Raw genomic sequence first — 17,500 nt, 5'->3', positions numbered from 1 at the left:
GTGGATTACATACAAATAGAACCCGTCAGATATTTAACGTACGTATCGCTACGAACGCTGTGAGACCAGCCTGAATATGACGAATAAAAACTAAAAAAGCTCAAACTTGGAATAAGAATGTATCAGTATTTAAGTAGTACTTTAAGTATTATTATTATTATTGTTAAAAATGCAATAATAACAGTAATAATACTGATTGTTACATTCGGAACTAAAAGCAGAACTTAGTTCATGTGGAGGAGAATCAGAGTCAGTGAAACATCAGAAGCAGCTGAGGAGCTCAGTGAGTGTGACTCTGGGAAAACACCTCCAGCACACTTCACATTGACTGAAGCCTGTAATCCCCTTTGTCAGTGTGTGTGTGTGTGTGTGTGTGTGTGTGTGTGTGTGTGTGTGTGTGTGAGCCGTCGATGCAGTGATTCAGGTGTAGTAGTTACGAAGCAAACACAAGCTCAGACATTGAATCACAGTCAGAAAAGAGAAAATAAAAATAAGAAGCCAAAACTGCAAAGTCAAGAAACATGAATTAAAGATTGATCGTAACATTTAAGAAAGTTTAGATTAGACAATAAATCACGTTTGCTCTCTTTCTCTCTCAACTTCACTGACATCCAGCGTTATGAACTTTCATCACCTCACATTTGAATCCAGAGTATTTCCCCCTCAGATGAACCATATCACCAGTCTGTGTTTGTCAGTCTGACGACTCTAGAACAGAAGGGCGAGAAGTGAACGCTGCGTTGTTTGTTTAGAGAGTGTGTTTCTTTGTGAAGTCAGTGATCTGGAGAATGTGTACTTTCTGGTTCAGGTGAGGGGAATGAAGAGAGTCGACTGAACAGGTGGAGGAGAGAGATTATCTCCCAGGTACACATCACAAGGCTTATTTAACTAAAGCTCCGTCAATGTTAACCCTGCATTCATTATGAATGAATGAGTCCAGATGTAGTCAACAAAGAACAGCTGCAGTAGCTAACCGCGCAATGGCAACGGTCCACATCGCCGCCACTCTGACCATCCAGTGTAAACAACGTAACAACAACCGAAACAATGTAGCAAACGAGCGTAACGCAACAACGTAACACAACAACAGAAACAATATAATTCAACAATGTAACACATCAACCGAAACAACGTAACACAACAACTGAATCAATGTCCTGAATGTAAAAAGCGTAAGTCAGTGCTTTTGGTCACACGGACATGAAGAGTCTGAGTGAAGTGTTTGTTCGACCGTCTGTCCCGGACAGGAGGACTTTCTCGCTCGTTTTACTCGTTATTGTAGCACGCAACGCTCAATAAATACTACACAACTCGCTCTGACTGAATGCAAAAACGTAGATATTCAACATAGCCGTGGTTTTTAGAAACTAAATAATGAAATGAATTCAGCTCAGGCTCTGAAAGAGAGGGGCTCATTCTGTGTCTTTAGATCTGACTTTACATGTCTTTAGTTTAGTTTGATGAGTCTGTTCCTCCTTAAATCAAAGGTGAAAAAGAAGCTCAACAGTATGTTGTTCACAGCACACACTGGAGTACCGCTGTGTTTTTGTGACGTGGTGAACCGTCTGCCACCGTGTGACGCTGCAGAGTGGGAGGCCAGGAGAGGCGGCCAGCAGTCACCATCTTGCTCACAGCGTTTACGCTAATCACTCAAATTGAATGTGGGCGTTATTCATGGAGGTTTGGATGGAGCGTGTGACGGAGGAGGAGCTCTGGAGGTGTGACTGAACTCTGGAATAAAACAGAAGCTCTGTAGGAATAATGAGCTTCCTGAGGAGTGCTTGGAGACTCCCAGAGGCTCCTATTTTTACTAAGAGTTTCAAAACTCATTTGCGGTCGGTGGTTTTGGTTCAGTGACCTCTAGAACGAGGGGGGGGGGGGGACTTATTTATATCCATTATTTGTTCACCTAATACAACAGCCACTGATATGGTGTTCACTGCATACTGATCCGGTCTAGAGATTAGAGATGTGATGCACGTTAGATTATTATACTATTATTATATAAGTGTTCACTCCTCTAACTCCTTTTTGTTTATTATTTCCAGGCGTTTGTGCAGAGCTGATAATACCAGATCAGAGTCATTGATCGATCAGCACATTAGAAAAAAGGCAAATGTACCTTTAAGATCCTCGGCCACGTTTAGTTTTTGTTGCCAGCGATACTAATTGCTGATCATTGATGATTGTTATTGGCGGATGCAGATCCTTTGTTTGTTGTTGTTGTTGTTGTTTTTTTGCCACCGCTCTGAAGTCAGTAAAACATTACAGAATGTATTTTTATTGATTAAAACAAGTCTAGTCATTATTATTTTTAATGATGTATTATCATCTTAGAGCTTGTGTTATGAAGTGAAACATCTCATAATTCATCTCTATTTTATATTAACATGAAAACTACATTTTACAGATTACACGTGAACACATCACGATAACGTTATAATGTACCTTCAGCCAGTTCTCATGTTCACTGAGCAGAGCCTGAAGGCATCATGATGTCCCTTCAGCCAGTTCTCATGTTCACTGAGCAGAGCCTGAAGGCATCATGATGTCCCTTCAGCCAGTACTCATGTTCACTGAGCAGAGCCTGAAGGCATCATGATGTCCCTTCAGCCAGTTCTCATGTTCACTGAGCAGAGCCTGAAGGCATCATGATGTCCCTTCAGCCAGTACTCATGTTCACTGAGCAGAGCCTGAAGGCATCATGATGTCCCTTCAGCCAGTACTCATGTTCACTGAGCAGAGCCTGAAGGCATCATGATGTCCCTTCAGCCAGTACTCATGTTCACTGAGCAGAGCCTGAAGGCATCATGATGTCCCTTCAGCCAGTACTCATGTTCACTGAGCAGAGCCTGAAGGCATCATGATGTCCCTTCAGCCAGTTCTCATGTTCACTGAGCAGAGCCTGAAGGCATCATGATGTCCCTTCAGCCAGTACTCATGTTCACTGAGCAGAGCCTGAAGGCATCATGATGTCCCTTCAGCCAGTTCTCATGTTCACTGAGCAGAGCCTGAAGGCATCATGATGTCCCTTCAGCCAGTACTCATGTTCACTGAGCAGAGCCTGAAGGCATCATGATGTCCCTTCAGCCAGTTCTCATGTTCACTGAGCAGAGCCTGAAGGCATCATGATGTCCCTTCAGCCAGTTCTCATGTTCACTGAGCAGAGCCTGAAGGCATCATGATGTCCCTTCAGCCAGTACTCGTGTTCCGTTACACCACCAGTAGACATGGATTACTGAACAGGTTTACTGTGCACAGACCCGGGGGCCCAAAGTGTCAGGGGCCCCCCAGGTCCTTCAACTGCAAAATGTCCTTCAAAGAGACACTTACAGACCAGCAAGAGACTCAAAACTACAAGGAGATTTGATATGTTGGGCTGATGTAGCATCACAAAAAAACACATATTGTTTGGATGAACCCGTTTAGACTGGATCTAACGTGTGTGTGTGTGTGTGTGTGTGTGTGTGTGTGTGTGTGGAACCAAACCCAGACATAAACGCAGCAATCTGCCACAAACCACTAGAGGGCCACTAGAACTCACACACTGTCCCTTTAAATGCTCAGGTCGACCTCCGTGGAATAAAGTTGTTATTTGGATGATTGCTACAAGTGGTGACTCTCTACCTGTTGTCTGAGGTTACGTCATAACCTACCTACCGTGTCTCACGTGCACACCTGCGACCCGAAGTCCCCCCCCACACCCAAATGAACGCGCGTCCTCTGGCCTGTCTCTCTTAAAGGGCGCTCCGGCTTCCTGTCGCCTCTCCCATGCAGACGGGTGTCGGATCAGAGCGAGCAGCTTCTCTCCGTTCTCACAGGTCAACGTTTCTCCGCTTTCTGTGCAAACATCGGAATGTCTCTGCCGCAGCAGCTCCGGGAGGAGAGGTGAGCTCCACTTCTCTTCATGATAAGCCACGATTTATTGACCTGCTGTGATATCACGTTATTATATCCAGTTATTAGTGGGCTTCCTCTTCTCATTATAACCGAGTAATGAAACTACGGGCTGACTTAGTGTTTGCAGAAGTTCTGAGGCTGTTCTTTTTTTTTATCTCAGAAAGAAATGTTTGTTTTATGTTTTATTGTTTTAACATGTAAAGTGTGTTGAAACTCTGTAGCCTCTGGTGTCTCTTCAGATGTCTCACTTTAATTCTCTGAGACATTTCAAGCTTTGTTTTAATATCATGAACACTTTTGTTTCTAATGACTTGAAAACAAAGAGATACAAATCCATTTTTCCAGCAGCAATACCTCCATAAACCGGATTATCAGAGCTTTAGTATGTGAAATATTTGAACCAGATTGTCTCTTTTGTTGTCAGTGACTTTGATCAGCTGCCTCATAACATCCCCATCAGCGCCACCATCGCTGACGTCGAGGAGAACAAAGGCTTCATCGACTACTTCGTACGTTTCTTTTTTTCAAGAAATCACCACAAACTTTTCACCGAGCCTTGACAAAACCAAAAAGCCTGTCTCCTCCACGTCTCTGTTTTGTCCCCCAGATGTTTGTGGTGGAGGTGAAGACTAAAGGAGGGAGCAAGTACCTCACCTACAGGAGGTACAGGGAGTTCTTCAACCTCCACCAGGTCCTCGAGTCCAAATACTCCCCTGAAGACCCGGAGAGGCCCGGTCCAAACACCTGCGTCCTGCCGTCTCTCCCAGGTGAGCGGTGTCCGGTTTCCACATTGTTCACATTCACTGTCTGTGAGGGGCCACACTATCAGCCTCCAGTGCTGATAAGCTTCCTGTTGACATGGATTGAACCTACTGGATTAATGTCTCAGAGACGTAGAGACGCTGTATATGTCTCTGGTAGAGACCTGTCAATCACTGTGTAGCCCCGCCCCTAAATCATCCCCTGCTTCATGGTCTGTTTGACTCTAAATGGAGCATAATGTACTAAATGAACATCATGCTGTATTGAAGAAGACTTGAAACTAGAGATTGAGACCATAAACTCATGTTTACAATGTTTACTGAGGGAATAAATCAAGAGAGAAGTAGAGTCATTTTAGACTAGACTTCTATACAACCAGAGGAGTCGCCCCCTGCTGGACACTAGAGAGAATGCAGCTTCAACACAGTTATACCTTTTGAAATCTGTGGTTATTTTGTGTTCTCCCAGGTTTTTAAAATGAACAAATCCTTTTGACAACAACGTTTAGGATCTGCAACAGAACGGAGCTCCTAATGTACGATCTGAAGAGTGAAGTCAAAGTTCATGGTCTCAATCTCTAGTCTCAAGTCTTAAAACAAAAACAAGATGGCGACGGTGAAACCGCTGAACTCGAGGCTTCCAAACAGATGTCACCATGACTACGTCCACTTCTGATAGACACTCTGGTCGTCACTGTTCAGACAGACGTCCACGTCGAGCTTCACGACGGCTCTTCAGAAACATCTGGGCGTCGCTTTTTATTCTCGCGTTCCAGATCACAAACTTTTTCCTTTTAGTCCAAACTGCAGCTGCCTTCACGCAGTACGTGCTGCTCCGTGCATCGTGCATTTTAATTATGACAAACTACTTCCTCATTACGTTGAACCTTGACCCTCTCGCTCATATATCTGCTGCACAGAAGGATTGTGGGTCATAAACACCCAGACAAGCGTGTAGAAGAACATCGCTGTGTTTTAGTTTAAGTTATTTCATTTGTATTTACTGTACTTCTATTTGATTGACAGTTTTTCAGTCAGTGATTGATTGACAGCCATGACATTCCTTTACTGCAGTGTCAGCAGCAGTGTTGACTGTTTTAACACTGATTCTATTTATAATGAATGCTTTTTGATCTAAATTCTGCAGTTTGCAACATTTATTAATAAATGGCTCTCCAAAGATGAGAGCTTGTTTTTACACTTATCTTCCATAACTCGTCTTCTTTCAGACTCGAGGAAATAAAACATTTATTTTATTACTTTGTTTGTTTACGTCTGTAGATTTCTACTAAATTCACCTAATGTTACCGTTAGATAACGCCTCATTTGCATATTTAAGCATCACATTTCAGAGAACTTGTAACAGAATAGCTGCTGGTGTTGATGTGAGTGATGAAGTGGTGAAGTTTGATGGTGATATCTACTAGTTCATGTTGTGACCCTCTTCACCTGGAGACTCTTCTAAATGTCTGGACTTTAACTAAACGTCTCTTTAAAGGAGCTTTTCTATCAATGGAGTTTTTAATAGGGTTCAACAGCTGGCTGCTGGAGGAACTGAAACCCAGCTGCTCGTCAGACATCAGGAATCAAACGTCCCTTCTGTTTTGTCCCCCAGAAAAAAACAAAAACATTTTTGATGATGAATAATTCCGGTTATTTTAAGCACATGTTGCTGCATAATAACGTGAAGCTGAGCGCTGCAGTACGACGCCACAGTGGCAGAAATCTGCCGAGTGAAGAGAAACTCATAATGAATGTTTGCTCAGTAGTTTATATTAACATGAAAACATCTCCTTCAAACTACTGGATCTATTCAAGTTCATCACCAAAACTACATTTTACAGATCACACGTGAACACATCATGATAACGTTATAATGTACCTTCAGCCAGTACTCATGTTCACTGAGCAGAGCCTGAAGGCATCATGATGGAACTGAAGTGAACCTCCGTTGGTTAGCCGTTAGCGGTGCTGCTAACGTTACTAGCTCTCCTCCTGTTGGCCATCAGATTCTCACCTTCACACACTCTTCATCTGTTCTTAATGCAGCGACATATCATCTGAAGATCCTTAATTAAACGAGAAGATACTCAGCACGTGTCAAGTGTTTCATATGTTTATTTAGAAAACACGCTGTATCGTGATATTTATGGTCTGAAGTCCAGTATTTAGTTTTTCATTGTGAACATGTTTTTCTCTTTTAGGAAAAATCTTCATGGGCAACAAGAGGGAGATAGCAGAGAGCAGAATCCCTGAACTCAACTCATACATGAAGGTAAAACTAAATACAGCAGAAGACTACATAGTGGTCTTCAGCAGAAGCCTACGTAGTGGCCTTGTGCAGAAGTTTACGTAGTGGTCTTCAGCAGAAGTCTATGTAGTGGTCTTGTGCAGAAGCCTACGTAGTGGTCTTGTGCAGAAGTCTACGTAGTGGTCTTCAGCAGAAGCCTACGTAGTGGTCTTGTGCAGAAGTCTACGTAGTGGTCTTGTGCAGAAGTCTACGTAGTGGTCTTCAGCAGAAGTCTACGTAGTGGTCTTGTGCAGAAGTTTACGTAGTGGTCTTCAGCAGAAGTCTATGTAGTGGTCTTGTGCAGAAGCCTACGTAGTGGTCTTGTGCAGAAGTCTACGTAGTGGTCTTCAGCAGAAGTCTACGTAGTGGTCTTGTGCAGAAGCCTACGTAGTGGTCTTCAGCAGAAGCCTACGTAGTGGTCTGAGTGCTGCAGGAGGATCAGCACTGACTCTGATCATTTCAGCAGTGTTTTGCACACGGAGCTCAGCGTGTGGGCGTCGCTGCTCTCTGACTGACTGTAGTTGTGGACTTTTGACATGTTGTCAGCGTTGCTCCATCTCTAAAAAACACCACCAGGTTCTGTTTCTCCCACTCACTCACTTCTCTTTTCTGCTGCACTTGTTTTATTTTTTGTTTCCAGCCTACGTGGTTCTCTCTCTTGCCTTCACTTATAATCTCTCTGGCTTCATCTACTCTTTTATTTCTCTTCTCTCTTGAATCTCCTCTCCACCTTCTTCAATGCAACCTCTTTATTCTTCTTCCTGTAAGTCCTTGTAATCTCTCTCTCTCTCTGTCTCTCCCCCCCCAGAGGTTGCTGGGTCTGCCTACATGGCTGTTGCTCGATGAGGCTCTCCGGATGTTTTTCTACCAGACGGATCAGGACAGCCAGCATCAACCGCGGGCCCTCCGCCGTCTCCGCCCGCCAACCCGCAAAGTGTAAGGGCCCCCCCCCCCCCCCCCCCTACACGATGCTAACTGATGCTAAACAGCTAGCTGAGCAGCTCGAGCTGTGAATAAATCTCCTCTTTTACATTTAGCATGTTCAAACCACAGAGCATTTAAAACCCATTAACAGAAAGACGCTCACAAACTCTTCTCTACACCAAACTCTAATTTTGCATGTGAGACCTTTTCAAAGACCTGAAGCTCTCATCCAAAGTGTTCGAGGGAGCAGAAGGAGCATCCTTAGTGAAGCAGGTTTAAAACTGAACCACCAACAGAGAGTGAAGTGGGTTCTTTTTTGTGCCCTACATGAAAGAAATCTCGCCGGTAAAAGCAACTCAAAATGTAAAATATCTGATCTTTTCATCAACAACATAGGGAACGGCCTCCTCGTCTTCTTAAAAGTTTGTATGAATGTGGTGGCATCAGGCTTTTTAAGAGCAGTGTTCATCGTGAAATAATGAACGAATGAGATGATGTGGAGGATCAGAGAGACCTTCAGAAGAAGTAAAGGATGGGAGATAATGGACTCCTCCTCAAGAAGTAAACCTTGAAGTGCTTAAAGTATTACGTTGAATGAAAGCAAGTTCATCGATTTTTGTATTACAATTTAAAGTGTGTGTGTGTGTTGGACAGACATGGATGTAAACTTACACAACCTAAGAGGAGAACATTCCAGTTTAGTCTTTAAACTCAAATTGTCCCTATATTTGGCTATGAGACACAACATCTGGAGGAACAGCAAAGTACTACAAGTCATCGATATGTGACATCAAATAGAAAACAAGTCTGTCCTCGGTTATGAACTCCCATCTGATCCATGAAGTCTCTCTTGCATCATACATGCAGTTCGGTAGCGAGAGAGGGAAGGAGGCAAGGACGCATGCGTTTAGAGAAAGCAGTGAGAAACTCGTTTACGGTCCACTTCCTCTTTGTTAACGGCTCGCGTCTCCGTGGTCGGATTGCAGCAGGAGATGTGGTAACGAGGGACTCTCTCAACAGGAAGTGATGCAAAGGTAGACTCTCATCACTTCCTCTCTGCTCTTGCTTCTGATCTTATGTTGGAACATTACAAAGGAACTCTGGCATTTCCTCTTTTTAATGTTCTGTAGTTTTATTATGATGAGCTTCATTCCACCGTGGCAAGGGTTCCGTTGAACTGCTCTTATTTCAATAGTCTTTACAAAATGATTTTAACATTTTGAAAATGTGTTCTTGCATGAAAAAAACCCATTAATTAGAGTCCAGTGTTCTTAAATGTTGCATTTCAGATATTACTGCATTTTAAATGCGTTTTGCTCCTTTAAACAAAACTCCACAGCCGTGCCGGTGATTGAAAGTACTAAAAACAAACTGCAGTTCCTCTAATGGCCACTTGAGGCTCCCAAAGCGAGTCAGTCCCCATAGACCTCAATGGTAAAACCTTTGCAGCAGAAATGATCATGTTTACGTCTCTACAGCTAAAATCAACTGTAGACAACTGTACAGGGATGCATTCATAAATAACTTGCACGTTTAAATTAGGTTAAGGGTTAAAGTTATGCATAAGTGAGGGCGTGGCCTCTTTGAGTGACAGGTGTGTGTCGTCTCAGGTGGCTAGCTGCTAGCTGTAGCTCTGCTGCGTCACACGATCCACCTCTTAGACTTCAGAAACTCTCTGACGTCACAGAGACCACGTCCATGTTTTAAACGGTCTGTGGCCGCGCTTTGAGCTAAAAGACGACCTCAGAATGCCGACATGTTCATCGGTAAACTCTTTACCGTGTTCTTAGTCTGCATGCTAACATTAGCTAACTAGCACTAAACGCTTCAGTACAGCTGAGGCTGAACGCATCACTAATCAAACTGTCCCTCTGTTTGTCTTTTTAGGAAGACGGTCAAACCAAAGATGGACGTCTTCTCATCCCCCCGGGCCGAGGTAACGTAGAGCAACGTTTAAAAAAAATGATGTTGTTGTTGCTTCGGTTACAGTCTCCATGGCAACCCACAGAGTAACAACGTTTTGGTCAAACAACCACAAAGAACACACACACACACACACACACACACACACACACACACACACACACACACACACACACACACACACACACACACACACACACACACACGAGTGCACGTCTGCAGGTGAAGTGTTTCTGTTTCTGCAGCTCTTGAACTTCGTGAGCTTGCAAAAGTGTTTAAATTCTACACACACACACACACACACACACACACACACACACACACACACACACACACACACACTATCTGTTTCATTGCCAAACCCAGAGCAAACACTCCATTTCTTCTCTCTGTCTCTCTCTTTCTGTCTCTGTCTCTCTCTGTCTCTCTGTCTCTCTCTGTCTCTCTGTCTCTCTCTGTCTCCCACACAGAAGTAAAACACTGGTGAGCTCTACTCACGAAGCAGCCGGCCTACTCAACGTTTATTTTAGCTCTTTCTCCTTTCTCTCTCTCTCTCTCTCTCTCTCTCTCTCTCTGTGTGTGTGTGTGTGTGTGTGTGTGTGTGTGTGTGTGTGTGTGTGTGTGTGTGTGTGTGTGTGTGTGTGTGTGTGTGTGTGTGTGTGTGTGTGTGTGTGTGTGTGTGTGTGTGTGTGTGTGTGTGTGTGTGTGTGTGTGTTTTAAACTCCATCCCCACAACTGACCAATGAGAGGTCGATGTTAGCATTAGCATTTAGCTCAGGCTGAGCTCCGAACAGCGTTGTTGTTGTTGTTGTTGTTGTTGGATGTGAGCTTCATACAAGTTCAATGGGACGTAATGCTCACAGTTAGCATGATGCTAACAATGCGGGTCTATCTCATATCTCAACCCTCATGTCTTATGTTCAACCTTTGTTTCTTTATAACACTTTTAATACTTGACTTCTTTCTTTGCAGGGTTTGTATAAAGGTGATAAAGTAGTTTATGAATATGAAATATGAGTTTAAAGATATTATAATCATTCCTCCAAACTGTGGACGTTTTCAAGCCTCGAGTTCGGCGACTGACATCGTATACGTCTCTGGTAGAGACCTGTCAATCAGCGTGTAGCCCCGCCCCTAAATCATCCTCTGCTTTCTGGTCTGTTTGACTCTAAATGTTCCATAATGTACTAAATGAACATCATGCTGTATTGAAGAAGACTGTAAACTAGAGATTGAGACCATAAACTCATGTTTACAATGTTTACCGAGGGAATAAATCAAGAGAGAAGTAGAGTCATTTTAGACTAGACTTCTATACAACCAGAGGAGTCGCCCCCTGGTGGACACTAGAGAGAATGCAGCTTTAACACATGAAGCTTTGGCTTCAGGCTCCACACAACCTCTGAGCTCATTCTTATACGCAAGTACGTCCTCCCATGATCCTTCACTCCAGGCCGTCTAGGAAGTGGGCCATGTACTTTCATTAGACGTCAGGGGGAGAAGAAAACCTCAACTCTCATCTCCACCTCCCTGTTATAACGAGCTCATTAAGGCGGGGGAGGGGCGAGTCTAATTTCAGAGGATGATTGCTCCTCAGGGCCGAATGACCCGAAGGGTTGTGTGGCTGCATTATTTATTTATTTATATATATATATATATATATATATATATATATATATTAATTAACTGTCTGCTTTGCTGGGCCGGTCAAATTAGAAAGATGTCACTGAGGAGGCCAACGTGTAATTTACACGTTATGAAAGACAGATTTTAAAGGACACAAAGCTTTGGTTGCAATGCATTCTGGTCTTTTGAAGCCGCTGTGGGTCCACCTGTGGTAGATTTGTATCTCATCGATTCGTAAGCCCTTTTCCTGATTGGCAAACTTTATTTTTGCGCCGTACAATTGCGTAGAAAGTCGATCTAAAGACGTGAATGTGCTGCGCCGTGACTGACACGCTGCCGTGGTCAAATCAGAGATGGAGGATTAAGTGTAAACCACAGACTGTCTTTGGTACAAACCATCACGTCACTGCCGTATTTACGCCTCGATGATGATATGTTAAAGGTGTTGATGGAGCGGCTACAATGTTAGCTTAGCATAGCACCGATTGAGCCAAACTCCATTCAGAAAACAAGCATTTTAAACGTAACGGTGAAACATACGAACACGTTGTGGAACTGAGGACAAAACAGCTTCTATATTCAACACGTCTACTCGGTTACGTTAAGGAAAAGATCGTGTTTTGGCTAAAAATAATGAAGTTTGAGAAGTGACGGTGAATCTTGGCGTGAAAACAACACCTTGTTGGTGTCAGGCGGGATGTGAACCCTGGTTTCCTGGGTTAGAGTCCTGTGTTTCTGCACACTGTGTACTACAGCACCCGATGCTGTGTTTTGCCTACAGTCACTGATGTCCATATTCCTCTGGATATGCAGCAGTTTACATGACGTGAAGTCCTTCAGTAGTCGACTGAAGTGTTCGTAGAGACATGAATGATAGGAACGAAACGGAGACAAAGGGATGAAGAGGAGGAGGAGGAGGTGACGAGGAGGAGAGAATTGCTTTGTCACTTCATGTTTGTGTTGGAGATACGAGTTGTATCGCCTCAACACATTTCCACATCGTCTATACCTTCAACACCGAAATACTACTACTACTACTACTACTACTACTACTACTACTGATCATGATAATAAACCAGCGTCTGGAATAAGCGTCATAAAATAGCCGGTCCACATTCAGAGAATGAGCGTCCACAGGGTCGAGATAATCTCAACGGGTCGTTAATCCAGCGGCTCCCTCTCTCCCCAGCTTCATTAATCTGACGTTCTCATTTCCTGTCGACGCACGCACACACACACACACACACACACACACACACACACACACACACACACACACACACACACACACAGTCTTGTGTTGCTATCTCTTTTCTTTAATTCTTTCAGCGATCGTCATTGTTAATGGTTGAGAGACCTGTCAATCAGTGTGTAGCCCCGCCCCTAAATCATCCCCTGCTTTATGGTGTGTTTGACTCTAAATGTTCCATAATGTACTAAATGAACATCATGCTGTATTGAAGAAGACTGTAAACTAGAGATTGAGACCATAAACTCATGTTTACAATGTTTACTGAGGGAATAAATCAAGAGAGAAGTAGAGTCATTTTAGACTAGACTTCTATACAACCAGAGGAGTCGCCCCCTGGTGGACACTAGAGAGAATGCAGCTTCAACACATGAAGCGTTGACTTTCACTCTTTTTGTATTTCTGTCATTTCTGTTCAAAGTGTTTGCTGCCCCCCGGTGGTTGAAACATATTCAAGCACACTTGCTGTTACTACTAAATCAACCAGGACGTTTCAGACGTAAATGTTTGTTCGTGCTCTGGTGTTTCAGAGAATAAAGAAACAAGCAGCTCGTTGAGCATAAGCGCCTTGTTTAGCTCGCAGCTCACGGTCTCATGTGTGGAGTCTGGTGTAGTGCATAAAGAAAGACTCGCTCGGTGTCCTCTGAGGATCATCACGCTATAAAAACCACCACGAGAGAAGCGCAGTGATCTCTGCAGCCCTGAACCTTCTGTTTAACTTAAACTCTTCTCATCTCCTCCTCCTCATCTTCCTCCTCTTCTTCTTCACCTCCCTCCCACTGCTTTAACCGCTCCTCGTTCTTTTTCTCTTTTTTTTAGGTCTCATCCTCCCACTGGTTGTAATTCTCTCCCTGTTTTCATAGAACCACATCATTTCTCTCATAACACAAACTAGTGTGTGTGTGTGTGTGTGTGTGTGTGTGTGTGTGTGTGTGTGTGTGTGCTTTAGTCTCTTTGTAAAGGGACAGCAGCAGGTTTAAAGCATCGTAATGACTCTACTGAGTTCTACTTTAAATGCTAATTCAACTCTGGCAGCCGGCTTTTTATTCCTGACGCACCGACGCTAACCAGGACGGTGGAGCACACACACACACACACACACTCACACTCACACTCACACTCACACTCACACTCACACTCACACTCTCACACTCACACTCTCTCACACACACACACACACACACACACACACACACACACACACACACACACACACACACACATCATCTCCTCAGGCTGAACCCCTTTTAAAAACTCCTTGTTCATGCTTTTTACTTTGTCTCCTACAGAAACTCAGAGCTGCACAAACACTATAGTTAACAGTGAGTTCAGTATGTTCTGTGAACACACACACACACACACACACACACACACACACACACCTTGAACTTCAACATTTGATAAAACAATCAACACAGTTATTAATAATGAACATAATCAATGGCTGCAAAACAAACTTTCACCAAAACTATTAAAATACGACAGACAGCAGCAGCGTAACTCTCTCACACACTTGTAGCAGTTCCTTTACTCCTCTTCCTCACACACACACACACACACACACACACACACACACACACACACACACACACACACACACACACACACACAATAAATAAAGAGTGTGTTACCTTTCCGCTCTCAGCGTCTCTTCTCTCTTTGTGCTGAATGTGTCCGTCTCTCTCCTCTCTCGTTCCTCTCCCCTCTCACTGACCTGTGTGTGTGTGTGTGTGTGCGTGTGTGTGTGTGTGTGCGTGTGTGTGTGTGTGTCCCAGGCGATCTTTGACTTTCGCGGCAACGGCAAGGCGGAGTTGAACCTGAAGAAGGGAGAGGTGATCTTCCTGCTGCAACGAGTCAACACAGACTGGCTGGAGGTAAGAACAGGAGAGAGGGAGGGAAGGAGGGAGGGAAGGAGAGGGAGGGTGGGAGGGGAGAGAGAGAGAAGGAGGGAGGGAAGGGGTGGGAGGAGAGAGAGAGAGAGAGAGAGAGAGAGAGAGAGAGAGAGAGAGAGAGAGAGGAGACATGAGCCAAGAAGAGAGAAAAAATAGACTGAGAGAAGAAGGAACTCTGATTGGGATGATGGAGGGAGAGTGATGGAGGGAGGGTGATGGAGTGGTGGAGGACTGGTGCATCAAGGTGAACGTTTGAAGGGAGGGAGATTGTATTCTGGCCTCCAGGTTCACTAGCTGTGTGAATAAACACTTCTGCTGTGATTTAACAGCAATAAACAGAACAACATGATGCAGAAATATCTACATAATGATGCAGATTTGTAAAAAGTCTGACTTTCTTCTTGTTCTCTCAACAAGACGATCTCTGAACGGAGTCTGGGTCGGTGCTATGCTAAGCTAACATCTGTAAGTCGTGCTTGTTTCTCTGATTCCGTCTCTCGCTCCATTTCTCTTTGTCTCTTCTGTCTCCTCTTCAGGGCACGGTCAACAATCAAACGGGTATTTTCCCACAATCCTTTGTGAAGATCATTAAGCCCCTCCCAGAGAGCGACTCAGAAGGCGAGGGTGGAGGCCCCTCCTACAGCTGTCTGCGCTGCTTCCTGCTCACCCCCTCTGGAGTCCACACCAGGTCTGTTTAGGAGGTCCCACTGATTCAGGTCTATCACGACTGAGGAGGTGAACAAGTGTCTAGAGCGCCATCTCAAGAGGAGAGCGCTGCAGGAATAAGGTTGTTACAAGAAGTACGGCAGCGAACATGACCTCCACCGTTTTCATGTTTTACATCGTACGATAGTTGGCCGAGACCTCCACAGTTTCAGTTCAAACCAGATGTATTTTTACTTTAGAGGGTGTGATTTATATTTATATATATATATAAATATATATATATATAAATAATATATATATATATATATATATATATATGTATATATATATATGTGTATATATATATGTATATATATATATGTGTATATATATATGTATATATGTATATATATATATATATATATATATATATATATATATATATATATATATATATATATATATATATACATACAGTCTATATATTCTCATTATTACTGACCCCAGATCTTCTTCATTTGTGTGAGTTGTGCTTTAAAGAGCTGATCTTGTGTTTCTTCTTCCAGAGATGTGTGTGTTCAAGAGGACCTCACTATCCAGCCGACGTACAAGGACCTTCTGTCTCGGATGAGGTGGGTGTTTGCCAAACTCTCCACCTTTTTATGTAACTCGCTATCACTGTCTTTCTCTTCAGCGGCAATGGAGACGTTTTTTAGGGAGAAACAACGGATTTGAGTCTTTTTAAAAAGGTGTTTTTATTTAATTTACGCCCATGCAGGAAGCAACGATGAAGAGGAACGTGAGGATGAATTTTGCGGGTGTTAAGAGTCGACTGTTGAGGGGGGGGGGGGGGTGATTGTATGCACCTTCCAAAGAACCGTGATAATGGAACATAGAAGTATCTGATGAAAGCTTGAAGTGGAGGCAGTGGAGAAACTGAAGCGCCACTGTTATAGCATTCAGTCACAGTGACCATCTCATCCCGGCCTGTTCCTGCTAGAAGTGCATCGATGATAACTTGTAGTCTTGCACCGTAGCTTTTTAAAGCAGGAGAACACGTTTTTTTGAGGCCGTGTTAATAAATTAGACTGTAGAAGAAGGTGATTAATATCAGTAATTAAAGTGTTTTGCTCTTGAATGTTAGCGTGTCCTCATGAACCTTCTTCTTTGATTGTTCTTTCAGCCTCTCAGCTCCGTCTGTATTTAGTTTTTGGTGTTAATTTTTAGCTGAGGGACGGCGTCTTTCAACCGTTTAGCACAGCAAACCTGCATGTTAGCGAGTCACCGGTCATCACCGGTTGTCAAATGAGTTCCTGTGAGACCTGATGCGTATGCCGTCTTCTTCTCCCTCCGTCTCTCATTATCTGGTCATTTAGATAGGTGAGCGCTACGATGATTCATAATGGGTTCATTTCATCCGCTTATTTGCTCGTTATTGTTTTTTCGGCGTCCAGGCCTATTGAGCCCCGGAGAAGGATGGATGAGACCCTGGTCTTGAGTTTTTAATATGGCTTAGCACTGTAAAAAGGGGGGGGGGGGGGGGGTGGGGGGGGAGTGAAGAGAACGGGGGAGGAGAGGGTTGAGAGGGTGGAGGTATGAGGAGGTGGTGAGTAGGAGAAGAGAGGAGAGAGGATTCAGTCGTCTGAACAAGAACGAGGAAGACTAAGAAATGGTGGGGAAGAGCCGTAGAAAAGGATAACGGGAACGAAACCAGTGAATTCAATCACATGAGCCTTTTGATTATGTCTGGTGTGATATTAAAGGATCAGTGTGTGCATCAGCAGCAATGTTATATAATACCTACGTTTCAGAAAAATACAAGAACTTGCAAAGACAACCGAGAAGGAAGAAGATCAATGCTCCTGTTGGCAGGTTTGAGGAAACAGTCGTAGCAAACCATCACCATCATCTGTTTGGTTCGTTATTGTGAACATTGTCAGAATGTACTTTCTCTTCATTAAGCTAAGAAAGGGAACATCTGAAGGTGTTGTTATTTAAAGGTAGTTGTCCGGCCCACTTGAGATCAAACTTGGCTGTATGCGGCCCGGCTAAAATTAGCCGCCGTCTGACTTTCGTTGCTCCTAAAGTATAGTTATTACGGTAAAGATGGCTTAAGAGCGAGACAAATGATGTCATCACGATTTTTTGCATTTCACGGTAACGCAGTTTTTGAAAGGGAGGAGTCAATTTAGTTGGGTGCAATCTGCTAAATCCTACAGACTGTCCCTTTAAAATAGGGACAGTGTCGGTGTGGTATCAGCTGAGAGAGACTTCAGCAATGCTGCTGGTT

The 17,500-nt window shown here is 43.7% G+C and overlaps 2 protein-coding genes across 2 annotated transcripts in view; one reads left to right on the top strand and one right to left on the bottom strand.

Moving 5' to 3' along the window:
* Nucleotides 1–14,453, bottom strand: part of pvalb7 (parvalbumin 7) — a 20,477-nt gene extending 6,024 nt beyond the window's left edge. The window contains exon 1 of the mRNA XM_068702736.1: nt 14,305–14,453. The gene's annotated coding sequence lies outside the window, so the exon portion shown is untranslated. The remainder of the gene's footprint in view (nt 1–14,304) is intronic.
* On the top strand, nt 3,783–15,960 carry ncf4 (neutrophil cytosolic factor 4). Its single transcript, XM_068702735.1, has 9 exons — nt 3,783–3,888; nt 4,325–4,409; nt 4,508–4,667; nt 6,866–6,936; nt 7,760–7,887; nt 9,763–9,811; nt 14,449–14,547; nt 15,102–15,253; nt 15,777–15,960. Exons 1-9 carry the CDS (start codon nt 3,857–3,859, stop codon nt 15,943–15,945), a joined length of 945 nt encoding a protein of 314 aa, XP_068558836.1. The 5' UTR covers nt 3,783–3,856; the 3' UTR covers nt 15,946–15,960.
* Nucleotides 15,961–17,500: the final 1,540 nt, after the last annotated feature.

Source organism: Cebidichthys violaceus, unplaced genomic scaffold (genome assembly GCF_023349555.1).
Source record: "Cebidichthys violaceus isolate CVI_PGR_0920_01 unplaced genomic scaffold, fCebVio1.0.p SCAF_88, whole genome shotgun sequence".
NCBI lineage: Eukaryota > Metazoa > Chordata > Actinopteri > Perciformes > Stichaeidae > Cebidichthys > Cebidichthys violaceus.
This window is presented reverse-complemented; position numbering and strand designations above follow the sequence as displayed.